Source organism: Botryllus schlosseri, chromosome 16 (assembly GCF_051294905.1).
Source record: "Botryllus schlosseri isolate E-star chromosome 16, Bs_hap1, whole genome shotgun sequence".
Taxonomy (NCBI): domain Eukaryota; kingdom Metazoa; phylum Chordata; class Ascidiacea; order Stolidobranchia; family Styelidae; genus Botryllus; species Botryllus schlosseri.
Window position 1 is genome coordinate 15,419,053 of NC_137251.1, and position 26,593 is coordinate 15,445,645.

At 40.2% G+C, this 26,593-nt stretch overlaps 3 protein-coding genes and 1 long non-coding RNA gene across 5 annotated transcripts; all 4 read left to right on the forward strand.

The window, feature by feature from the left end:
- Positions 1-2,743: 2,743 nt before the first annotated feature.
- Positions 2,744-18,428, forward strand: LOC145459299 (inositol hexakisphosphate kinase 2-like). 2 transcript variants are annotated; one of them, XM_080337946.1, is made up of 10 exons: positions 2,744-3,516; positions 4,531-4,702; positions 10,963-11,107; positions 11,265-11,402; positions 11,892-12,086; positions 12,440-12,558; positions 13,714-13,827; positions 14,149-14,241; positions 15,980-16,646; positions 16,680-18,428. In XM_080337946.1, the coding sequence occupies exons 1-9, from the start codon at positions 3,138-3,140 to the stop codon at positions 16,611-16,613; spliced, it is 1,989 nt and encodes a 662-aa protein (XP_080194072.1). In that variant the 5' UTR covers positions 2,744-3,137; the 3' UTR covers positions 16,614-16,646; positions 16,680-18,428. The 2 variants fall into 2 exon arrangements, with proteins under 2 accessions (XP_080194072.1, XP_080194071.1); XM_080337945.1 differs by having other exon boundaries at positions 2,745-3,516; positions 15,980-18,428.
- LOC145459302 (uncharacterized) lies at positions 6,079-9,353 on the forward strand. Its single transcript, XR_013921341.1, has 2 exons — positions 6,079-8,594; positions 8,660-9,353. It is a non-coding gene; the product is annotated as an uncharacterized LOC145459302 (long non-coding RNA).
- Positions 18,429-20,892: 2,464 nt separating the features above from the next.
- Positions 20,893-22,940, forward strand: LOC145458617 (signal peptidase complex catalytic subunit SEC11A-like). The gene has a single exon (XM_080337035.1). The coding sequence runs from the start codon at positions 21,024-21,026 to the stop codon at positions 21,552-21,554; it is 531 nt and encodes a 176-aa protein (XP_080193161.1). The 5' UTR covers positions 20,893-21,023; the 3' UTR covers positions 21,555-22,940.
- Positions 22,941-22,969: 29 nt separating this feature from the next.
- On the forward strand, positions 22,970-26,364 carry LOC145458616 (protein-associating with the carboxyl-terminal domain of ezrin-like). Its single transcript, XM_080337034.1, has one exon. It carries the CDS (start codon positions 22,970-22,972, stop codon positions 25,217-25,219), a length of 2,250 nt encoding a protein of 749 aa, XP_080193160.1. The 3' UTR covers positions 25,220-26,364.
- Positions 26,365-26,593: the final 229 nt, after the last annotated feature.

A 26,593-nucleotide genomic window follows, 5' to 3' on the forward strand; every position in this document is an offset into this window, starting at 1 on the left:
TTATCTCATAGATTGGACAAGGAAATGTCATATTGAATCAAAAACATCATTCTGAAGAACTACGGATAGCAGCCTCGGAAATTCGGTCCCGGTACAGCTTGGGAGATTCTGGCCTTGAGGCTGGAGACTGTCACACGACACATACGGCTTACGGTCTATAGTGTCTATATGTCTGCTGCAAAATCGCCTTCGGAAAATATATTACCGAATAAATACGTGGAAGAAAGCCGAAAACTTGGTACACTGTCACATGAAATCATCGAGAAGTATAGCCTCATGACCGTTTTCGGTATGGTACACTGTCAAAATTAATACGAACAGATCAACGCCGAATTTTGCGTAATATTTACTGAGGAATCGGCTGATCAAGCGATGATCAGCTGTTAGCCGCCATCGAAAACGAAACAGCTATCGCGCTTGACAGGGGTTGTAATTGTGAGCAAATGGCCCGAAGGCCACCATTCCACGGTGAAATTGACATTGGAGAATATAAAATAAAACTAAATATTTGAATGCAAACCGAGGATGTTAGTAAACTGTTTCATGATATCATCATCTCATCACCTATCTCAGTATGGAACACAGATACACCGGCTTTTGCGTGAAATCCGCAATGCGTTAGGTAGGCTAAGTGTCAGATCAGCGCACATCTCTACCATACTCGAACTTAATAACGAAATTGCTGCCCTAATCATTGAGTGTCAACCTTGAGACTTGGCACAGCGTTCGATACTAAAATCAAGACATACCATGTAAAAGTTCATGACGGATCTAGCTAAGGAGCATCGTTAAAATCAATGGAGACCAATACCGGCTTTGCGTGAAATATGTTTGCGATACATGACCGATCAGCACACACTCGACTTTGGAAACGGAATTACTACCCTAAACTTTGAGTAGAAACCCTGAAACTTAGGACAGTGTTAAATACCACCATCACGACATGACATACCAAGTTTCAAGAATTATCATGGTGTGAAACACCATCAAAATCGACCTGTACCAGCAACGGTCGACTCAACGCATATCACGGTATCCGAGTTCAGATATAGATACGATTGTTACATCACACCTTAGGGGCGAGCAAGCATATTTTCCCCGGTTGCTCGGCCATTTTACGAATAGGAGAGAGTAAAGCAACGTTTCTTAATTGTGCGCAGCTTTGAGAGAATAGATAGTGAAAGCTTGTTATGAGCGCTACCGGGGCAAGCCCCGGCTAGGCATTCACAAAGCGAAAACACAGAAGAGAATTCGATTTTCGCGGAGACTTCGCTATGTATGGGCATTTGCAAGCGAAAGCACAAGAAGAACGCGGGTTTCGCTGTGATCTCGATATATATTGAGCGCTGTGCGTCTATAAATGGTTAAATTGTTATTGAACAGAATTTTAGGTGGGGCAATGCCCCAGTTGCCCTATAGGACGAGCCGCCACTGGTTCGAGGCTTCATGAGCATTGAGCATATATTTAAAAACTATCAACTCTTCCAATTTAAATCATGACTACGCCTACGGGAGGGATATGTCGACAAACTGTCGCGTGTCGCTGCGAAAGGCCACCAGCACAGTATATTCAAGTCAATCTGTGCGAACTTCAGACTAAGTAGGGCCGAAAACCAGCCGATATAGATGGCTACGCGATAGTGATAGGCGTTATATTTGGCCTAGTAAACTGCCCGGTGAAAGCGAATGCACAGAACAAGAAAAAGCAGCATCTACACAAAAACACTGTTACACCGGACTCTGTTTTTAGATAGCATAAGGCCATAGTGTCGAGGATTAGAGTAAGGCCTAATGCGGCAGTGCCCGAGTCCGGTGTAGCCATGGCTTTAGTTAGGCCATATGGTAGACCGGTTCCGCTACTTGTTCGTTTGAATATATCCGCCTCTGCCCATTGTATCGCATATTATTGTATATCGCATTTTACAGTACATAGAGAGAGAGCCCTTATCTGTCCACAGTGAAAATCAGCATCACACACAACAAAAAATACAGCACGGTGAAATGCAATATAAATTGGCCTGCAAGGTAGATAGGGTGAGGCACGATATGACTAAGTCTTCAAAGCCGAGCGACCCGTGCGTTTTGAGGGGATGAAAATAATACAATAGCTGGCTTTTAACATGATTGTGAATCCTGAAATTGTAGAGGTGACCTAGTTCTTCTTATTAGTACATTGTAATTGATCTATTACACTATTACCATAGCAATTTACAACGTAGTAGTACGTTGTAAATTGCTATGCTATTACAGTTACGTCAAATATTTTTCGGTAATTTATGACGAGCCTATACACCGACACCGATTAACTGTCGAGTGTGTATGACTGTACGAATATGAAAAATATATCGAAATTCTCAAGCAGCTCATGAGAATTTTTGAAATTCCAGCGGAACTGGCTTTGTAACAGAACACCAATCAATCGACGAGTCTGTCTCTCCGTACATAATGTTTATTTTCTCTCATAACTCGTAGACAGCGAAGAGTGAGCTGAGCCAACCCAAGCGGTCGTCCGATCATAAAAGGCTATGGTCCGATGATCTGTGTGGGAATGCGCAATTCACTGCATATCTGATTTATTTTTATCATGATATTGGTTTTGGTCCACTGCAGTTATAAATAATTCATACATGCCTTATTTGTAGGTTGGTATCGGAGGGCCTGCTCGTATCGGCTTATCACTTCATGTTAGTAGGCATAAAGTTCATCATTCTAGAATGGTATGCGACTGTCTGCAATGGTTGGTAGCCTATATTAGTATATTAATTGCTGATTCATTCTTTATGCTATCTGTGACGCTCACATTGCGCATGCAACTCTCTTTGGTGACCTGCAGCTTAGATATCAGCTTATTTGTTGAACGTCACAGCTAGGAGCTATAACTATTTCAGCAATGTCACACCTTTTCATTCCAATCATTCGCAATCGCGTGGCGTCTTTATTTGATGAAAATATTCAAATAAGATTTAATTGGATGTTGATGCTGATTTTTTGTGCTGTGTTGTTCTTCTCAGATTGGTGTTTGTAAGTATAAATGATTTGTACTGATATCAGTCATGACATGCTGAATGTCTACACAAGGACCTTTATAAGGAAAAGAGAGTGTTACTGTGAAATGCTGCCGCATTCGTAAACATATCATGACAAGTTTGGACAAAAAGGTACGAAAACCGGCCGAGCTCAGCTCAATTATCAATGTCGTCCGACGGAATTCTAAAGGTTACGACAATGCCTCAGACCATAGTACGGCGATGAAGAGTATTGCGCCCGTCAATAAAGACTCTTGGCGGAAAACTGACACAACTCAAAGCCAGCCTGATGTCAGTAAATGTGCCAAATCTTCTGACAGTGTGTTTGAAAATCCGGTGCTGTTACATCCGTTTGGGCATCAAGTTAGCGGACGAGCGAGCATACTTTGTTACGACGAAACCACACTTCTGAAACCTTACGTATCAAGGGAGCTTTATTTCTATCAAAGTATACCTCGAGAACTGAAGAAATTCGCTCCCCAATTTCGAGGTATTTTATTATTCTTGAATGGTGTGACATATTTGCGAAATTCTGTTACGTCGCACGTATGTGCAAGATGAAGCGATTTTTATTTGATTCCTGAATTACTATGAACATTCCATATGGCTGGGCTTGTACAAACTGTCAATTTTTAGTACCGGTATAGTTTTAGTTCTAGAACTTCACGAATGTTAAGGAGTAGTTCTACTTCTATTTCTAGTTGTGAATTTGGAAAAGTAAGTAGTTCTAGTTAACTATAAAACATGTGTCATCATTTGGCGTGAATCGTGATACTTGTGCTCTGTAGTGTGATGTTCTTGCAGTCAAACTGCTAACGGTGGTCTAGGCAGAGGGTGAGTTTTGGGGTCGAAGCCCTTTCTCTTTCAAACTTGAAACCCCATCCTCTTAAAATGCCGATTTAATCTCACAAATTTCTCAGCTCATTTCCAATTCACCAATTCGTATATTATCAGTTATTAGTCAGTTGTTTTGGTTAGTTAGCTGAGGATTTTTAACGGTTGTTAGTCTAGTTCTATAGTTGCAAGTTGTGGAAAATGAGTAGTTCTAGTTCTACTTGCGTATTTTGAAAATACCAGTAGTTTTCACAAGTTTGCCTGCAGCACTGCTACCAGATTGTCATGTTATCTCTGAACTTCTCATCAAATATTGAATGAGGTGTGTACTGGAGTGACTTTATTACTCAATCAATATATTTCAATATAATTTTCCCTTGGGCATTAAATGGGATTTGTTGGCGTTGCTAGCAGGAAAGGATTATCTTGTTTACTTTTAAGCCGGTGATTGCTGTGATAACCGATTTAGACAAACATCCAGTCAAATATATACGTCTTCACAATTTTCCACATATATAGGAGTATCGAGTTAAGAGAATGTTATGTTGCAGGGTCCATAGTCTCTGTATACACCCAACATATCTCTGACCTAAAATGCATATACACACTGGTAGAGTTTTTCATTATTATCTTTTTCCATTTCATCGTAAAATCCTATGGTATTTTTTAGGTCTTGTCAACGTGAGCTTTGTCCAAGAAGGTGCTACATCCTCAATTCGCGCCTATGCTCTTCCTCGTACATTGGTAAAGCCAGATGCGAAGAGCATCATAAAGTTGTTTGCGGAGAAACCCAAGCCTCATTCGAAGCGATGTGTCAAGGATTATGGGAAAACCCATGTGATGTGAGTTCGAAGACTAATATCCTAGGCCAGTGTTTCTCAACCTTTTTCACTTCGCGGACCGGTAAAATTTCAAAAAATGTCTGGCGGACCGGCGAACTTTCAAAATTGAAATGAAGCCAAAATGTAAAATATGCAACCGTTTTTAGCAATTATATGGTGTTACAGAGTGACATTTATAGGGTTTTAATCGTAATTAATTATCTTCATGCGATTTTATGGCAGCGAGTCTGCTGAGTCGAGGTAAAATTGCCTTGTCCAGATAAATGTGCTACCGCCGACAGTTTTCGCACCGAAATCCATGGGTTTAACCAACCACGCCAACTCAAATGATATAATATAATATAATATCGAGAGAAGAAGCATTTCGGAGTCGAACCAAGCACCTTGTCGTGCTACCTTGCTCATTGCCCACTGCCACCAGACGCAGGCTACTCTGGCAACTACGAACACAATGCGTACCGCAAGAAAAGTCTTTACAGCAGCTATACGGGCCATTCGCAAATCCGGGCCGAAAAAGCACTTCGTCAGCCGATACCCGGGCGATAAGCCAAACTTCAGGGGGCTTCGTTCCGTGACCCTACAGTTGGGTCGATGTTTTCACCTATACTTGTGAGCACGCTCATTTTACTCAGAATAAGCAGAGATTTTGTGTAATATGTAGCTTAATCGCTCCAATAGCAAAATTTTCGATCATTCGTGACTGAATCGTTTTTTTTGCTGCCGAATTTTCGGAACACATTCCGGAGTCACATGTTAGCCTAAACTTCATTATGTATTGGTAAGTCGTGGCGCGTTAATGGCCAACACCAAAATCCCGATTTCTATAAATCATGCGTATTTCTTGGAGAATGGCACCTAAGAAGCAAGACATTTAGTGACACTGAATCGCGCAATGCGCAAAAAAAAAAATTTGAAAAATGTTGTAAAAAGTTTCAAAACATGCGCTATGATTTATGTTCATTTGCAGAATAATTTTGGGTCCTTTTCAAGCTCGCCCCCTCTCCAATTTGGCGACTTGGGGTGCCCCAGGTATGGTCCTGCACAAAGTGAATGATTCAGAAATGAATGATGGCGCAAACCGCGCTGCTTAGCGAGGAGTCAGCTCGTATCCGCTCTGTACTTGTCGCTCGCATGTCGTCAAAGGACACGTCTTGAACTTTAAATCAAATCGAACATGTTTCCAGCAATAATGTTACCTCACGAAGTTCTGAATCAGTTTAAAATTTAATGTTGTATTTATTTTATCAATGGAAAAGCCTTCAACATTGCATCTTGAAATTAAGGGATAAAATTGTAATATACCTGGCGGACCGGCAGGAATGTCGTCGCGGACCGGCACCGGTCCGCGGACCGGCGGTTGAGAACCACTGTCCTAGGCCACATTTATGTACTAGTGTGTATTCACAGGCTGCATAAATTCAGAGGTGGTCAGTAGGGTTGTTCAGAATTGACCGACTTTCAAAAAGTCTAGGTTTTCAGTCCGTTTCCCATGCCTTATACCTTAAAAACAAATTCTGGCTACTTTTTTTTTGTAATTCATCCCCTGCATCCGTGTGCATTTTGCCGTTTTTTCATGCACCAAAAAAATTCTTCGGAATTTGGGGATTCCCCCGTTGTGAGTGACTCGACAGCAATCGCATGTGTTCTCATTGACGTGAAGCGGATGTTCTAGCGTTGATGACGCGCTAGGCACGGCAGTGAAATGGGGATCATTGATTACTCAGGTGTTTTGCTGCTTTGTTGTTGAAGAACTGTGTTTACGATTGAGGTGCAGGACTTACCAGGTAGCTTTTTGGCTCATGCTGTTAGCGAGTCTAGCGCAGGATTAGTGATTATAGTATTGTAGCAGTATTGAATTATTCGATCTAATGGACCTGATACTCTTTCTTGTCTACTGGGATAGAAAACAAAGCTTGTAAATGTATTTTCCAGTGACTGTGGAAAACAGCCAATCGGTTGCTCTGAATTTTATGTTATTTCCTAAGATAGCAATATACTGGTCGGAGTATTTCCAATTTAGGAATCATTATCTTCCAGAATCAATAACTGGATCTAATCCGACTATTCTTGCTCAAGTTGTGCAGTATGTGTTTGACCTTTAAGAGAACTGAAATGTTTCCAACTATTCTTTGTTGCTTGACTGAGTTGATGTATATTTATATTTCTAGGATTAGCTCTAGTGCGAAATGTCTGAAAAAAAAAGAAAATTGCCATCTAGTGATATAGTATCGAAGAAAACTAGAAGATCACGGTCGCAGACACAGCATTTCCTAGCTGGGCCATCTGAGGAAACATTACGAGATCGAAGCTGCTTACTCTTAGGAAAGTTATGCAGTATGTGTTACACCTAAGAGAGCATTCATATGCGAAAAATGAACCAGTAAAGTTACACATCCAGGACGTAGGAGATGAAGTACGGTAATAGGTTTTTGGTTCCTGGCTGCCACAAAGACCATCACACAAGTCAATGCCATTGAAAGATTAGAGACAGTGGGAAAACAGAAACCAAATGACTGTCACTAAAGAAAACTGCAGGCCAGCAATATGTATCAAGAGAACAAAGTGACTTTGAAGCCAACTTAAGTAAGCTATGGGCAATGGGCATGGAGGAGCTCCTGACGCGATGACGACAATTGAAGCAAGTACACTTCTCTCCGGCGATAAGAAACATGAATACAAAACATTTTATTAGGATCAAAGGGGTCCGTGATTAGCAACGATTGGTGGCAAAGATACAGTGTTGAAAGTGATAAGCATGCAACAAAAGAGACGGACCATGAGTGCGAGAGAGTGCACCAGCTTCAAGTAGCGAAGGTGAATTTACAGAGAGCTCATCTATATCTTCGCAGGTAGCTGACACTTCCCACAGCAGTGATTTTGAAGTGGCGCAGTTGACATCGGGTCATTCCTTTAAATTTGTGACTCTAAAAGCGCCTGTAAATCTGTTCAACGACAATGACATATGCCAGGTTTCTGATCGCTTGAGAGTCAGCGATAATGCTGCTACCATGATAACTGCAGCACTGATTAAAGCTTGCGATGGTGACCCTAATGACTTTCATCTTTCAAGATCTGGAACCTATCGACGACGCATTGCAAATCGTTTTAAAATTCCTATGTCGATTGTTGAATAAATAGCAAACGATCCACCAAAGCACATCTCATTGCGCTGGAATGGAAAGCTCTCTAGGAGTCGTTTGAGGCCTTGGCAGTGCTGGCATCGTCTGCGTGTTCCAACGCATTTGAGAAGGGCAAACTTCTTGGCATTCGAACTCTGAGAGTGCTACAGGAAATTACGGGCTGATCCGTCATTTGAACTGCTGGAACTTTATAATTTAACAAAAATGTCGAAGCTCTTGTGTTTGACGCAACATCCTCAAACAATGGAAAAAATAAAGGTGCTGTTCTGTTACTTGAAGAATTGATAAACCGGAAAGTTTTCTACAGTGCTTGTCGCCATCATATTCATGAACTAGTCATCCGGGAGATCTGGAAGTGAAGTGTGTATTTGGATCGGCGACCCAAGGCCCTGAAAACACAGATTTTAATACCTTCCAAGAAGTTGAAAGATATTGATCAATTAAGAAGCTCTAAAACACTTCTGTTTGATAAAGGCAGCGGGTTGGCGATGAAAGCTGATGAAGCAAAGCAAGAAATAATTCCACTGATTAAGCCATATAATGGAAAGCAGAAAGAATTCTTGATAAGAGATGAATACAGAGACTGTGCAACAGGCGCCTTGGTGATTTTAGATGAACAATATGTTGATAATCGTTTTCGCAAGCCTGGTGCTACTAATAGCACTGGATGGACGAGTCAAGTGCTGTACTGTCAAAAAATGTTCATGTGGAGTGAGCAAATGGGCTATTCTGAAGAGTTCATTAGAAAGTTGGTATGAATAAATATTGCCCAGTTTTATGTCTCAGCTTGAAAACTGGTATTGCATGTGACGCACAGAGTAATGATCTCAAATTCCTTCATGACATGACGGACTTTACATCATGCGATTTCGCGGTTGCTGATGTGGCATATAAAAAGATGTGAAAACATCATTGGCATCTCACCGAGGAAACGGTGGTATCTACAATGTTCTCGGCTAAACCAATGATTCCTGACAAAGTGAAGGAAGCGATGGCTGCTAAATTGCTGCAAATGCCAATTCTTGAACGATTTCGCAGATGTGTACCTCTGAGTCTAATCTCTAACTCTGTCTCTGAGCCAATGAGTATGGTTGATTTAATTGGACCGGAATCGTGGTTTCTATTGGATGCTATACATACTGAACATGATTAGTTGGGTCTTCCAGTTTCGGAATGGCATACTGATCCGCATTTTGAGACTGCTTAAGAATTTGTGAGTACCGTAGTGTTGAAGTAGTTAAAGACGCAGCAGAGCGTTTGGTAAAATTGAATGCCAACTTTGATGCTTTAAAGACAGATGACAAAGAACAGCGGGCGAGCCTCTTACAAGCCGTGGGAGATCACGGGAACAGATATGCCGATTTCTCTAAAGCAACCATTTCATCCACCTGATTTAAGTAGCAATTGCCGAGTTGATCTATTTCTTTTCCTTCTTGTTTCGTTTCCTGTGAACAATGTGATGTTTAAAATGTGGCTGTGAGTGAATGTACATTCACAGTTGTATTCTTGCACATGGTGATCCCGGAAATTGATGAACAATCTCAGGTAGGGTTGAGGAGTGTAGGATATGTGATCCAACAAAATGACTATCAGTCTCAGGCAGTTTTGAGGAGTTCTAAGGGAGTGTGGGACATGAAATGGAGTCCTGAACCGGCAATACTTTCTATAGTAAGGTTATGTAGCACTCCATACCGCAATAGCTGCATAAACCCAGGATATATATGACGTTAACTAACCTAGTCCCAATGGCGATACTCAAATTTTAGGGGAATCCCCTATTTTTAGCCGATATTCTTTCAGCTCAAAATGCACACGGATGCAAGGGATGAATTACGAAAAAAAGTAGCTAGAATATGTTTTTATGGTATAAGGCATGGGAATCGGACTGAAAACCACGACTTTGAAAGTCGGTCAATTCTGAACAACCCTAGTGGTCAGTAACAAATTTCTTCTCTTTACGGACTTCTCAAGCCATTTGATGTAGGCTACTTGCAATCTTGCGTATTTTGGTTAACTTACTGAGGTTATTTTATGAGACTGCTTGTAAGTAAACTGTTTGTGTTGCCAAACTAAATGCATTTTACCATGGATGTATGCATAGAGATCTCTGATTTTGCATTTTAGAGATTCTTTTGAGTGGGGAGTGATATTTGGCGAAAAATTGATCACTTTTATGATAGAAATGACTGGGCGATGTAGTCCCTGCAGACTTCAACTTAAAAAATTGCATTTATTAGTTACAATAGTGGTTAATCTCCACAAGTTTTCAAAGACATATATTGAAATTTTGAAAGCTATCAGCGACAATTGACTGCAAGGAGGATGCGTCTCCCCCCCCCCTCATCCAAAAGCCCAGTTGCCGGAATAATTTTCTGTTATCAGTCCTAGCGCTTATGCTTCAAGGATCTTTGAGATGTCTTGACAATTCCTTCCTCTAATTTTAAAAGAGGAATTTTTGTCATCACTTTCTAATGTAGACTACTTGGTTATTATTAATGACAATGTTGACCACCCCTGGCCTACACAAAGTATTTTGCATGGATAAATCTGAAAGATTGTTATGTTACTACAACTACTCACCAGTAAGCAGTAACCACCAATTTGCTTTACTATTGCTGACTTCTCAATATAGCCTACTTGGTTTTGAAAGCATTGGATGCTAAGATTTTGGCTGTACTTGGATTGGATTGCATTCGTATTCAATTTTGGACTTTTGGACTTTATATGGAATTTATTATTAATGTTCATGCTACAAGTGAACGAAAGTTGAGTCATTACCAGATTCGGACATGTAAGTGGGCATGACAAGAAATGAATTCAGCACCTGGATTGTGAATTGCTTTGAAACTTAATCCGAAATAGGGTTTTGATATGAAAGCCATAAATCAGTAACAAGTCCGCAACTGCCCTAAATTGTGCTTTTCGCATATTAGTCTGATACGGGGAAGCTTCCCCCGCCCTAACATAGGTATAACATTAATTGAATCTAAGGGAGTATTTTCGTTTCTTTATCATATGTTGACGAACTACGATATTGCGTAAATACAAGAAGTCACAATTGTCCTCGAGAGTCCATCAACGTAATTAATGATAGTTTTCATTCGCATACATGTATTTCAGATATCCAGACCAATCAATCCAGAAAATTATTGTGTTAAATAAAGCCGACACTTCTAATTCCGGCATGTTTGTGGAACCGATGAGCCATGTCCCCACGATATCTTCAGCGAACGAAGATGACGATGTAGTAAGCGAGCTATCACAGGTAATTTCAGTTATATTCATATATTTCACCTTAGGGTCCTTGTAGTTATATGTGACCATATGTATTTTACATTGTCCCAAGCTTAATGGGAATTGTGAAGGATTAGTGTAAATGCTGTTCAGGATTTGGCCATTACGTGATTTGCATGTGATTTCAGGGCTTTGACGTCTCCGTGTGCATTGATGACTCGATGGAGTCTGGAAAAGAGAACAGGGAACAACAAACGTATTCGACAGCCGGCCTTCACAATCCATGGAACGCGAAGGTTTTAGATGATGCGTGGCTGAAGCTCAAGGTGCCCAACTTATTTATCCTATGTATTATTTATACTTCAACCATACTTCTATTATATAATTTTATACAATTATAATCGTATGAATTAGGATTTCTTTTCTAACTTGCACTCTCACCGACTCCTTCTCGGCGTGTCAGCAATCCAGGGATTTCACTTTCAATGCTGTCAAGGGTCAATCTATTTGGTATATATTCTCCAATTGGTCAGTGTCTAATTAACAATCCTATCTGCGCAAGTCGTGACAGTGGCACCATGGTCTTCATTCCATTCTTCTGTATTGTAGTCAATCATCATTGAATTAAATAGTCAGATTTATGTTGACAAATGGAGCTCTAAAAGAGATTAAGACATGGGTCTTCAAAGGTCCGCCAATTGAGTATCTCTCGTAGCCTATACATTGTTAGTGTGCCGTTAACTTTTGATGCGGGCTGATGAATTATACTGCAATGGGATTTAGTCTCGACGGTAAATATTTTCGATTATCATCAGTATGCAGATTCGGAAGATCCGGCATACGGGAAAAAGAAGAAGTTCACCCTGCTGGAAAACGTCGTTGCACGGTATCGCCGGCCTTGCGTTTTGGACTTGAAAATCGGAACGCGCATTCGAGAAACGGCATCGCCAGAAAAGATCGCTCGTCACGTCACAGCGATAAATCTCGGCGCCAGGCTGAGCGGAATGCAGGTGAAATTTTGTTTAAGTTAATATTTGCTGTGATCCCTAACTGGTAGTAGTAGTTTAGTACAAAGCTAGTCGTGTTGGTGGAATTGAAATATCTGTGATGTCGTGATCAATCAACACCAGTTATCAAGTGCGATGAAATAGTTATGGTCATAAAAATACCAAATTATCTTCGATTTGAAGTAGAATCGGCATTATACTCTTTGGCATCGCATAAAAGGTACATATTTAACCTTTTCACATCGTCCATACTGTTGCGACGTCGTAGTGAGTGAAACTCGAATCGAATTCTAATACTTGATTCAGAATTGAACATCCCTGTCCTATTTCCCCGATGATGACATTGTTGTCTGCAGATCTATCGTCCTGACAAGGAGAAGTTTTTGTATCACAACAAGTATTACGGCCACAACCTCACCGTGGCGGGATTCCTGGCCAACTTGCGACATTTCTTTTCGAGAGGAACTCATCCCATGTAAGTTCCCATCTACGTCTAAGTTACAAAGTTTCCAACTACGTCTAAGTTACAAAGTTCCCATCTACGTCTAAGTTACAAAGTTTCCAACTACGTCTTTAGGATATTTATTTCTGGACCTTACTGCAGTGCTTGATTATAGCATTACTCTAATTTACTGTGATTCCAAGATTTCAAACTACATAGTACGCACAAGGAATTTACAGATATGTCTTATAAATCTGTTTACAATAGGGAGTAGTCTATTTTATTAGTGGGGCGTCAGGCTGTTTAACAAAGATGAATTTACAATGGAGTCATAACACTCCTGCAAGTGAAGATTATGCTATTGTGTTAAGTTTTAGTCTTGTGTATCTGGTATGGGCCGTTCTATTGTATAATTCGCGAAGTGGAACAATACTTGGTGGCTGCTGTGCTGAATTAGGCAATACTGTGGGTTATTACATACAGCCAGATGACAGCTCAACCCGGTCTCATCTCACTGTTGTTGAATAACAATAGTTTTCAATCAAATTTGTTGCCACTTCAACTTCAAGGCTACAATGATGACATCTGATCATTGAAATGAAGATATATTAACACTAACAGGCTACTGTCACAGAGACTGTGAGATTTTTCTGTTGGATATGAATCAATCTTCATCGTTATAATAACCTTGTTTGGTGTGTTTGCCATTCGACAATCGTTTTTTAGAAACTATAAAATTCGTGTTTGGCTTTTTTGTGTTAATAAAATTTCCAATGATGCCATCGAATTTCCAAACAAATGAATGATCTCCTTAGATTTTTGAGATTCCCCCTATTCTCACTCAGGCCTGGAGGCCTTATATATTATGAAGTGGTGTCACAGGCGAATGCAGTCTTATCAATTTATATAGCAGGCTTGACCGTAAGTGATATATAATTTCAGCACCAAATTCTCACACATATCTGCTCTTCATTCAGAATTGCCATACCATGTATAGCAATACATTATTCTTTTGAATTGTCTACTAGTTGCTGATGGACGAGTGTCAACCAAATATATTTGAGTTTGTTCAATATGAATATATTATTCAATGTACAATGAAGTTATCTACCTCCAAGGTTTTCTTCGAATACATTATCGTGGACTGGCTCCGATGGAAAATCATACCGGTGTTCTTTTGCTTTGCAGAGTTCCTTCGAGTAAAAATCAAGAGTCGGCGTCGGTCGACGAAAACCTTGTTAGGCAAGCCATTGAGAAAATTGAAAATCTCAAGGAAATTATCGAGTCTATGAAATCTCACAGGTGGGAATGGCAGATTGTGCTTGTAATGCGTTTCATTATTGTGCGAATCATACTTGGGCTACTAGTTATATAATTAGACTAATTAGAGGGAAATGCCAGTAATCGAATTATAATGTAATTTGTGTAAATGTCTCCATGCTCTAATTTTAATGCTGATCTATTTTGTGGGTTTACTGAATATGCGATAGGAGAAGTGTATAGTGCGAAACGAGTTGTCCAGCTCTGGAGTCATGTTGAGATCATGTGATCAATGCGTTCCTTTCGTAACTTATCATTGGCTGCAGGAGTCATTGCAGCTCACATTTTCAATATCTTTTTCAGATTCTATTCAAGCTCCCTGCTCCTACTTTACGAAGGCGACGTGACTCTTTCCTCAGAAGATACTACGTCTTGTGCAATTGACGACAGCGAAACGTAACTATATGTCGTGCATTAAGCCATTTGTTTGTAATTTATGGATTAACTTGTGATATGTCCGGTTTTAATGCAGTCATATCGTAAAATCGAGTTTCATCACATATCAACGGCAACCACAGAGATGTTGTGTGTGAAGTTTATGAAAATTCATTTAATGATTCATTGAAGCAGTAATAGCAAAGTTGCGATACGTGCGTTGAAACCGAGATTATAATCAAAGGTTGTCAGTGATGCTGATCACATAGCATAATTTCCTACTGAATTAAAAGTAGAGGTATCAAAGATGTGCTGAAATTACTTCAGCTGGATGTAGAAAATAGATGGTGCTGTAAAGTACACCAAGAAGCCGTTGAAATTTGATTTGGTAGAGGGGTCGTATACTTGTAGCAGTTAATCTGAGGTGGGTAATTTGGGAATTGCAAGATGCGTCTTCGCGACTAACACACAATTACTAATGAAACCACAAATAGATAAAATCTTGAAGAGCTTCTTCGAGGTACAGAACTTCAAGATACAACTGAATAGTATATTCATATCGAAATGAACCCGAATATTTACGTGTGACACTCGTCGGGGGGTAATCATCACTTCGTCAGCAACTAGCAGAGAATTGGAATGAATATTGTATATCAACAATCGTATCACAAAATATGATGTCACCGGCATTAAATTTCGAACAAACGAGGTACGTTGAGCTTAAACTGTTTGAGTACAAAATGGAAGTCATCTAAAGCAGTGGTTCTCAACCTTTTTGACCTCGCGAACCTCGCATTGGTTTTTGATTTAGCTTATGGTCAGGTACGTTTAAGCTAAACTCAAGTGGGGTAATAGAAGGAATTAGGCAACAAAATGGCGAAAATATCTATTTGCCATGTGCTACCATTGCACATGATTATGTTTAGCAAAATATTCATCTGGAAATTTTTTCGCGTTCCTCGCTATTCCTTGCTCTGTGTATAGTCCGTATTTCAAATTTGAGAAGTGTTTGACAGTCATAACACCTTCCATGCCAGCAAACAGTGCGTAGGAATTGCAAACATTCTGGTTGCTCTTTTTAATATCTTTTGATATGACGATATGGGGAGGCATGTCGAAAAAAGTTTTGAGAACCACTGTCCTATTCTATCCTAACCTTTAAAGACCAGTGACCAGCCACCTTCGATTAAAATCATAATGACATCCCTGTTAGCCATGTACGCCACTTTTGACTATAATCAGGGTTGTAACCAAGTCACCAGGCTCCTAGTCACAAGTCAATCTCACTTTTATAGTTTTGACTCGAGTCAAGTTGAGTCATTTTCAATTCACCACCGAGTCAAGTCCGAGTCCAAGTCAGCAAGTAGAGGGTCGAGTCCGAGTCACGGTATTATGAATCGAGTCTGAGTCCAAGTCATTGTGTTGACTTCTCAGTTTCCTGTTAAAGTCTTGTTAAACCCACATTTTATAACTCTGTTTAGTGATATCGAATTGTTCGCATTTAAAATATACTAATTTTCCTCACTTTTAGCAGTTTCTGGTCGCATTTTCAAGTACCAGTACCAATAGACGATATCCCAGTAGTATGGTCACCTTACTATTCTTTGAAATTACAATCAAATGTCGGTCTTGGCCGTCTGAGTCTCAAGTCACATGACTTGGTTCGAGTTATGAAAATGACTCGAGTGAAGTCGAGTCATCAGAAAATCGTGACTCGAGTCATCAAAACGCCGGCTATAATCATTTTTTCACTTTTCAGAAGCGCCGAAGCTAAATTGGCGACATCTGCAGATTCGTGTTCCAAAACGCCACAACGCTCTCCCTCCATTTCTGAGCTCGTAAAACGACTGAAGCGGGGCTCCAACGAATACGGCAAGCGGTCTCGCGAAAACTCTCCCAAAGACACCAGAAACGAAAATTTCAGAACACATTTGTCTGGAACGTGCCCAGATCACGACAAGCGTCATTGTGACGTCTTATCCGCTTCGGTTGGCAGTAATAAAAGTAATCATCGTAAAAGCCTGAAATCGAACGGTACCGCTCATAAAATCGCTGGGTCTTTGACGAGTGGCAAGCGTGGCAAGTCGCGGAAATCTAAAAGCAGCGACGACATAATCGGAAACAGTAGATCTAACGATCGTAGCAAATCAGTTTGTGAAAAGTTTTCGGCTAAAGATGACTCTTCCATCACAAATCATGCTGGTGATTCGTATATCGACAGCAAATGTACAGACAAAATGGAATACGACAATTGCAACACGCTCGACGTACGTATGATCGATTATGCGCATTATTGTTACGATGACGGCGTGCTGCATCCTGGTCCCGATAGCGGATTTCTTTTCGGTCTTGATAACTTGATTGCATTGCTACACGAAATGCTCGAGCCGTGATTTCGGGACTGTAGCGAAACTACTGCAGAACTCGTTATTTCGTAGTCAACATTCGTGCGTGTTTAGGTGGAAAACGAGTCTGTTTCCGAAGTAATTTTACACCTTGCAGTCCTGGTTTTTTGACTTACAAATTATTACTGCAGGAAAACTACCGCAAAACTCGTTCGAACTGCTCGTTACTTACGTTATTGAAACATTGCAGTACCAATTTTGTGACTTACAGAATAATACGTTTATCTATCCCCTCATCTACTGCAGCTTGACAACTTGATTGTATTGCTCGCGAGATGCTCAAATCTTGATTTAAAAATTCCGTAGGACTGCAGTATATATCTCGAGTAGAACTACTTTAGGATATGTTGCTTTTGCAATTGAAACATTCGTATGTATCCCATGGCACTGCAGTAAAACTCCTATGAAACTACTTTGGGACGTTTGCAGTTGAAACATTAGCATGTATTTAGGTCAAAAACGATTCCATTTACAAAATAATATTCTGCATTGCAGTCCTGGTTTTGTGACTTGTGACAAAATCCTTCTTTAATGTTAACAACTTCATTGTGTTGCTTAGCGAGATGCTCTAATCGTATATTCAAAATCTCGTTGTACTGCGGTGAAACTCAGTGGAACTACTTCAGGACGTGTTCTCTCAGTTGAAGCGTTTTAGGTCTACAACGATTTTGTTCCCAAAATAATTTTTCATGTCACAGTCTCGGTTTTGTGACTTCCAAAATAATATATTTCTATATTTTCTGTTAACACTTTTTTCATTATGTGTGTAGTAGTTTCGTAATCACTGTCTGAGAAACGGCAGTACCTATACTAAACGACTCAAAAATGGCGCTGTATATATATATCATAGATATCGTGCCGCTTAAAGATTATTCTTTTCCATCCAGTCCAACGTAAACGGCCAGATTATTATAAAATCATTTGATGAGTGCATCTTCAGACTCCTTGACACTTTAATTTGAGATTATATTGCCGAATTCTCCGACCGTGTTTATTATCCGCCAAATATGCTTCCTGGTTGCTGCAGTTATTCTTTTGGAATTTACTTGTTCCTACGTTTTCTATAATTTCCGATATCTGTTTTTCGTTCTTAGTTTCTCATATCTGCTTAGCAAGTATTAATGCAAGTTTCCTGTACATACCCCCGGCAGAGAGTATTATAGTTTTTGTTTGTTTAACAGCTACACATCAAGTTCTTGAATATATTTTTGCACATTTCGTTCGACCTTATGGGGTGAAATTATCAATGTTAGCTTGCAAAGTGTTTGGCCGTGGTTGTATGTGATTTCATATTTTGTTAATTTTATCGTCTTCAACCCTTCAATCAACCTATTGTTTAATATTTCTGAAGAGAATGTAATGTAATCGCATGTCTAAATCTATACTCTATTGCATTCCAATGTTTTTTTGCCAATCACCCAAAAAATATTTTTTCATATAGGTAACAGTCAACAAATTGTCATCCTCAAGAGTTTTTATTGTGAGTGGTCCGGTGTGCTTTTACACATTTGATGTTCCGTTGTATATTTTGTTACTCGATATGAGTATGTTCTTATTCAAACACAAAAACTTGGGTTAACAGATCGGCAATATCTGGTTTGGAAATATTGAGAAATTTCCAAATCCTCGAATGCCTGACTTGAATATTCCAAGCACTTGTGTCATTCGAATTTCGTTTTACTTCTATTTCGGGGCAACTATATTTGCAATTTTTACCTTGTAATGTTCTCATAGTTCAGCTGATTTACACATATACAGCAGTACTTCTTTCGTGGCTGAAATTACACCTGTTATGGTACTGGGTATGTGGTTCTTGACTGCTTCGAAGTGTTATGCTGTCAGGTTGATGGGCCTGCGATTGTGCTCGGTTTTCTCTAGTCATTGACATAGCTATTGCAGACAAATGATCATTGTAATTGGAGGTCTAGGAGGATCGAGCAAGTCTATAAAAGCATTTGGATATGACCTGCTTTCGGTCGTTTAGTTGCGGAGAAGTGACATTCTAGTGATAATTTCATAGCATTCAATAGTACCATCGTGCGTTGAGATGAGTGATCATCTGACTTTAGTATCAGTCACAGAGATAAGAACACAAGTTTTCCATTCAATGATATGAGGGTGTCGAAACGAGTAATAGACCTACTTGAGTAGTATTTGATCCAGTCATCCATCTGAGCGTAGACGATGTAAAGAAGAGCCTTGTACTCTATACAGAAGAGTAGGCCGATAACAGATATCATAAAAAGGACAATCGATGAAAATGAGATGGCATGCATCGGAAATCGAGGTCGATATATCAGATCGTGATATTCGGTAATCTCAATGTCCTTCCGTCAAGCAATTTCCCTTGTATCGAAATATTGTAGATTGCGAGACGTTTTGTAATATAAAGAGAAATTGATTGGTTGAAATGTGGAAAAGTATGTAGCCCAGAGTATCAGTGACAGGGAATGGTTACACGATTTATCGCAGCTTGACATAATATGTCAGCTGCTATCATATTATGTGCGATTCATCCGTCCTCGTTCTGACATTGAATTACACAGAAAAGCTTCGCGAGCATTGAGCATCCAAATTTGCATTATCGAAATCTCTTCGACGGCCTACTATCTTTTCATTATATCGCAATCTTGTGGTGTTCTGATCTGATAAAATTTTCAATAGAATGACCGACCGACTGACTGAATATCTACGCCGACGTGTCCCTAACGGTGACACTTGGGTGCGACGTGACATGCAATAAGCATGCGTGATTTAAACAACAGTTGTTCCATATGCAAGTTATTGTCTCTAAAGAAGTGTATGGGCTATCAGAAAACATTAATGAAAGCGGAAACTCGACTGTTCGCATTCTTAAAAAGCAAATTTAGTCCCCTACGTACCAGAGATGAGCCTCCTCTTTACATCGCCTAGGCCAAGGTGGGTGTCAGATTCCATAGACTACTCCTTGTCGCTTCGACATCTTCCTGTCTTTTCATTGTATCGCATTTTTTTGTGGTGTATTGAACTGATAAAATTGCTAATAAACCAATGATGATGATGATGATGATGATTTGAAATTTCTATGTCCTAATCCAATCCAAATCCGAACCTTCAAATCCAAATCCTTATCCATAACTTTTTCATATTTAAGTCCATGTCCAATCCTAATCCGATTCCAACAGGAAATTCAGAAAAAATACTAATTTATGCAATGGAGGGATTCGAAAATTTTCTTTCACAACCAACGATTCACTTGATTCGAGATAACTTAGTAACCATGACTACATTAATAACTGATCTGAATAAAGTTTGTCGCCATTCGCCATTCTTCTGATACTCTTTAAATCCAATCAAAGTTGCATTATGGCATCCTCTGTTGTGGGGCTGCCAGTAAAACTGCACTCAAGCCACTGCAGAAACTACAGCATAAAGTGCTCCGAATCATAGCTAGGGCCCCAAAGGGGCCTGGCTGCCCATCCAATAAGTCGCTGCTGAAGAGATTCGGCGTCCTAAACATAGAAGATATGCAGAAACTAGAAATCGCCAAGTTTATGTATCAGTTTCACTGCGGTCGTTGCCCCGAATATTTCAATGACTTCTTTACCTCTGAATCAAAAGCGCACAAGTACAACACACGTGCGTCCACGTTGTCCAAATATCATATGATCGACCGAAAAGATCATCGCTCCATCAAATATGCCGGACCTGATGTGTGGAACAGTATCCCGCCGGCCATCCGACAGTCGACGAGCATGTCCACATTCAAGTCGAAATACAAGCAATTACTACTAAATAAATACAGTCCATCCTCAAGATTACCGGACCACGACTGACCTATCGATCTCGCTTCCCATGACATGCCGCCCTATTTCTTGTCGCATTCTTCTTCTATACTATCTTCTTTACTTTCATTCAGTGTGCATGCCTCCTCTTTACATCGTCTAGGCCAAGGTGGGTGTCAGATTCCATAGACTACTCCTTGTCGCTTCGACATCTTCCTGTCTTTTCATTGTATCGCATTTTTGTGGTGTATTGAACTGATAAAATTGCTAATAAACCAATGATGATGATGATGATGACATTTCAATCTCCCAGAAAATAGGTAAATCCAATCCAAATCCTAATCCGTTCTGAAAAAAATGTCTAATCCAAATCCAATCCAAATCTGACAAAATTTCACAAATCCTGTTTTTTCAAAACCTAATCCTAATCCATGCTCATCTCTGCCAAAGTCACTCAACTATGACATGTCATAGTTGAGTGACTTTGCTACGTACCTCAACCGAAAACGCACTCACGCGTGATGACGTGATCACCACCGGAACTGTGTGAACTGTATAAGTGCTGCTGTATATGGTTTGTACACGTTTCCAAGTTTAGCAATAACCAATAATACAAGTATAACTTACCTCAATCATGGAATATTTGGATGAAATGCGTCGTTTGAATAAAAGGCAATTATATTTCCAAGTATTAAACTTTGGAATGATCGTATCCTCCGCGCTGATGATCTGGAAAGGCATGATGGTGGTTACCAGCAGTGAAAGCCCGATAGTTGTTGTGCTCAGCGGAAGCATGGAGCCTGCGTTCTACAGAGGCGACCTGTTATTTTTAACGAATTACCAACACGACCCAATAAGAGCTGGAGAAATCGTGGTCTTCAAAATCGAGGGTCGGGACATACCCATCGTTCACAGAGCAATCAAAGTCCACGAAACTGAGGATGGAACAGTGAAGTTTCTCACAAAGGGCGACAACAATTCCGTCGATGATAGAGGACTCTACAATCCGGGCCAGCTTTGGGTGAAAAGAAACGAAGTGGTGGGTCGTGCAAGAGGCTTTCTACCATACGTCGGAATAGTTACTATTTTAATGAACGATTATCCAAAGCTGAAATATGCAGTCTTAGCGTTACTAGGAGTATTTGTGTTAATCCATCGAGAATGATCACTTAGAATTGGATTATGACTATATTTGCCATTATGACCCTGAGTGCTTGATAAAGATCTTGTTTGTGTCGTGGTGTATGATTAGGATATTATAGGAGTGCGTGTATTTTTTGCGGATTTTCAAGTGCAGGGGTTGTTCATTATCACTGGATTTCTGTTCGTTGCAGTCTATATTGTGTACATGAGCAATGAGATTGCGTATAATATCGCAGTAGCAATAACGACCAGGACAACCACAGACATATTCTGGGGTTATAATCTTGAATGTTGTGCAATATATTGATGGACCTACCAGTGTGTCAATTATCATTTTCCTGCAGAGTATAGGCCTACCATATTACCTGCAGAAGAAACTCGAAATCAGGACGGTAGTCAAAATTTATGGGCTTTTTTGTGACATAGCTCTGTTTTTTGTAATTGGTCAGAAATTAATTCTCTAATCAAAATCTTACATGCATCTTGTCTATACGGCCTGCTCAATTTCATATACCCTTGGTTTGTGTCGAATAAAATCTGCCCTGATAACATTGGGATATTAGATGCGTTTTCAATTTCATACTGCCCGTTAAAACAAGAATATAATTCTGGCCATAAGTCCTTGGGACTCGTCTGCTTGACTCGGATATTAAAACAGTAATGAAATGCGAAATACTGTGTGGTTCAATGTAGTCCATGCGAATGTAGATTGGAAACACCAGTCAACAGTATCAGTGTACCGTGTAAGATTCTATTGTCGTATACTGGTTTGTGATGTTTGGTATTTTCTGCCGGATTTTTGTACGCCTTTTCCGTTGGGGCCATTTGCATATGTGTTTTCATCGCATAGATATGACACTGCAATGCCAGGCCACATTATTTGAGTATTCTACTATTTTAAACTTCGGTGTACATCATAATATTGACATCCACCAGGTCTACTGTAGTGAATCAGACTCACGATTTCTTTGGCTTGGCATTGTCTGTTGGTAGAACTTATTTGACGTTATCTGTGTATGGTTAAGGTCATCAAGTCTTTCTGAAAAAATTTTACAATCGTTTGAACGAATCTTTTTTCAGAGATATACTCCTCCAAGTAGGTCCCCAATTATTCTTGAATTTTCTAGTTTGCAGTTTTTGGCTGTGTTTTCTGGTGGATTGTTTGTAATGAGGTGTTTTCTGGAATTTTGCCGTCACCCCGATTGTTCACACAATACCTTACCCAAATTTCCATGACTAATCATGTCTTGTTTAGTTTATGATATCTGCTGCTATGGCATAGTGATATCAACCTAATTTTATGCTGTTTTGTACTAATAATTTGGTTTCCTTGGACGTAGACTGTATCCGTTTTTCTGTTTTATTTTTGTCTCTGGATATGTGGTGACGCGGAACATTTTGTCACAGATTCTGCTATGTAAAAATGATGGTGTAGGTATGATCAGTGCTGCGTGGGACTGGTATTATGGCTCTCAAGACGAGGAGCTTCTAGCCGAATGCCAGTTTGAAGAGCCATACTTCAAAAAAGGTTCAAATAATGACGATCTTTGTGTTCGTCCGGCGACTTTATCAGATGGACTACAAGTCACGATATTCACGCAAGTCAAATCTCGGCCTAAAGAAGAAACAAGGTTGGAAAAATCTTCAAAAAGACTGAAAGTGTTGCGGCATCCCAATATTTTGAGGCATGTCGGGATTGTGGTTACAGAAACGGAGGTCAACTTGGTAACGGAAAGAGTGTCGCCTTTACGTTTGCAATTTGAGACGGTCGACGCGAACGAAGTATCAAGCGGAATGTATGATATTGCACAAGCTCTCAAGTTTATCCACGAAAAAGCAAATCTTACACATAATTGCGTTAGTCTGGACAGTATTTACGTGACAGAAGGAGGTTCCTGGAAGTTAGCAAACTTTGAATGCGCGTGTGACTTTTCAGAGGCTACGGCACCGTTTCTAAAAGGTTTAACGCGACTCAAAGACATCATTCCTCCAGAAGAAAGTGACAATATGGTGGCATTTCCTATCGAGAATAAGAATGCGCATTGCCGTGATGTATACGCCCTTGGAATATTATTAGGGAGGTTTTACGATCAGACGCGATTCGCTTCTGGCGTGAAAAGCCAAGAATTGCAAGATCTTCTTGAAGAAATATTACAGAAGGATTACAGAGAACGTCCTACTGTTGCAGAACTGCTTGAGACAGCTGCGTGGTCTTCGGATTACATCGAAATAGTCAACTTTTTGCAGAGTATTACACTGAAAGGCGCTAACGATAAGGAAACTTTCTTCAACGGTTTGATACCCAAGTTGAAGAGCGCTTGTATATCAGACGAACTGATCGCCAAGCGTATCGCGAGATTACTTCTATCTCCAGTAGTGCTAGCGGAAGATCGCGCCGTAGCTAAAATCATTCCGAGATTATTAACACCAGTCCCAATGAGAGCGCACACACGATCAAAAGGGTTAATATCCAGCGGCATGTTCGCAAGATATGTAATTCCGCATATCGTGGACATGCTCGCGATCAAAATACTTCATGTGCGCCTGGTTCTTGTCGCGAATTTTCATAGGTTCGTGCATATGTTCGAGAAATCTGTCCTGCAGGATTTTGTGCTTCCTGAAATTCTTCTAGGGCTACACGATTCGAATAATCAACTTGTCAGCGCCAGTCTACACGCACTGGCCGATTCTGTGCCGGTTGTGGGCGGTGATTTGATTGTCGGGTCTGAACGGGAGAAACTGTTCGGATTTGGTATGCCTAAATTCGATGGCGCGATTCTTGTCGAAACATCGTCGTTGGCGCACGAGATGAAGCCGAAAAGGAAACCGAAAAAGCCTGCTAAAACGCTTCCGAAAAAACCTGTGACCTTGTTAGAGTTAGCAATGAAGAAACGGAAAAATGCAAGTAACGCAAGCCCGTCAAGAGACGTGATGCTTCTAAAACAAAACGAACTCGCGTCCACTCTGCATTCCGAGCCGAATGGACTTGTTAACTATATAACTATCGAAGATCCGAACCCACAAGCAGAAGACGAAAATATGCAAACTCCAATACTACCTGTTCAAATTAACGGCAATCGAGAAACGTCAACCCCACAGCCAAAATCTAATCCGCAACCTCAACTTTGTAGCGACGTCGACGCCACTTTGGATGCGCCCAAAGTGATTTTAGAGCCCGAGATCGAGACGTGGGCTAGCAGCGGTAGTGAAGATGACTGGGGTGCTTTTGAAGCACTAGAAAATAATTGTGAATCTGATGTGTCCAAGAATCGAATCGGAAATCTCGACTCTAAATCCTTGCGTAAACCGTCAAAAGCGGATAAAGCTTCCAAGACTGTGATGAAAAATGTGCCCAGAAAATCGAATAGTGAAGAGAACGGTGTTAGCGTCAATACCATAACCGAAAAGTCGCATTTGGAGCAAGATTTAGGTCGCGAATTCGAGATAGCCGTTAAAACAAAACCGCCGCGAACCCTCAATGAGGAACCTGACTTCTTTGCCGATATGGCACCAGAGATAGAAAGTCGGACGACGGCCGTAAATCCGGCTAATAGCGTAACTGAAAGTACTGGGACAGTCACCAGTACGCTAAGCAGCCCGGTTAGCATGTCGCTGGTGGCTGCCGAGTCTGGTGATGACGAAGGCAGCGACGGCTGGGACAATGACGACATAACTTGGGACGAGTGATTCTCTCACGGGTCTACAATTAAATCGTATTTTCGTATTGAAATATGCACGAATATTTTAGACTGACACTGGTCAGGTGTAATCGACTAAATATTCTGGTTTGTTTCAATATTATTCAATTGCATACTGAAGCTCGACTCGGAATCCTATTATTTGAGTATTCGATTTTCCCCAGCTTTGATTATTATACCCGGTATCCTGCGATTGTTTGTTGCTCACTTGCTATATTCTAGACTTTCATAGAAATTATTTATATAATCGTTGGACTGTCTTTGATAGTTTTGATGTCTCCTTAAATGATTCCCAGCTACGGAATAGACACACGAAACAATAAGGATGAAAAAAATATCAATTTACAACAAGACTTGACCGTTATAAGCTTTGAAAGCGCTGGACAGTTTTGTCCAAGTCAAAACTCTGTGACCTGATCTATTAGCCAATGTTTGACTAATTTAACTTCGCGGGGCTGGTTCGAGATCTCTTTGTCGCAGTATATTTCAACTGTTACTATGTTTATACATTAAGTTCATTGTGAATGATGCTCTATCTCGCATATTTTGACTTGACCACTGCGAGGGAATTTAGATATATTCTACAATGATAAACTTAATTGGAATTATCACCACGTTATTGATGAGTTTACCAAGCCTAGGTCTTTTTCTTACATTATATTTGTACCGTCGCTAGTGTGTACTGTGTATATTATTTGACAAGTCTTACAATAAGTTGAGCAATGAGCATCCTTCACCATGTTTATTAGTCAATTTCACGGTGTGTGCTCATTGTGGTTGGCAGTGTGTTATGTGATTCGCTATGATGAAAATGCAAACAGGTTGCTTGATGCTCGCTTATATTTCTAATTTATGGATATTGAAAACAACTGAGTTTGACTTCCTGCGAGCTATCTTTGCAACCAATATCGGAAGTGACTATTCAAAAACGTACTTGCTACACTTTATTCACTCGTGAATGCACAATATGTGGGGTATCCTGTGTTCATACATTTCATTACTTATGTTTTTATCCACCTGCAGTCCAGGGGTTCAGTGGTCAGATGATGATCAGTTGGGTCTGATTGACCACCGTCTTTGTGCAATTGATGTATTGTGTTCAATGTACAGAAATATATATAATTTGATCAGCAATTGATGCGAGTGAGTGGATATGTGAGCAGCGTCATAAGGTAGGGTTGCCATACCTTACCGGACCACGACCAAACATCGGCTTCGCCCTCCGCGACATTCCACCTCATTTTGTCGCTTGCGTCTTATATTCTCTGCATTACTTTTCATTCAGTGTGCATGCCTCTACTTTACTCCGCCTAGGCTAAGGTGGGTGTCTGATCTTAAAGGTCACCACAAATTGTTTTGACAC

Coding starts and splice junctions, on each gene's coding strand:
- LOC145458617 (XM_080337035.1), top strand. CDS start 21,024: ATGGAATATTTGGATGAAATGCGTCGTTTGAATAAAAGGCAATTATAT.
- LOC145458616 (XM_080337034.1), top strand. CDS start 22,970: ATGATCAGTGCTGCGTGGGACTGGTATTATGGCTCTCAAGACGAGGAG.
- LOC145459299 (XM_080337946.1), top strand. CDS start 3,138: ATGACAAGTTTGGACAAAAAGGTACGAAAACCGGCCGAGCTCAGCTCA. Junction 11,403..11,891: donor ATGCGTGGCTGAAGCTCAAG/GTGCCCAACTTA, acceptor GATTATCATCAG/TATGCAGATTCGGAAGATCC. Junction 14,242..15,979: donor GCAATTGACGACAGCGAAAC/GTAACTATATGT, acceptor TTCACTTTTCAG/AAGCGCCGAAGCTAAATTGG.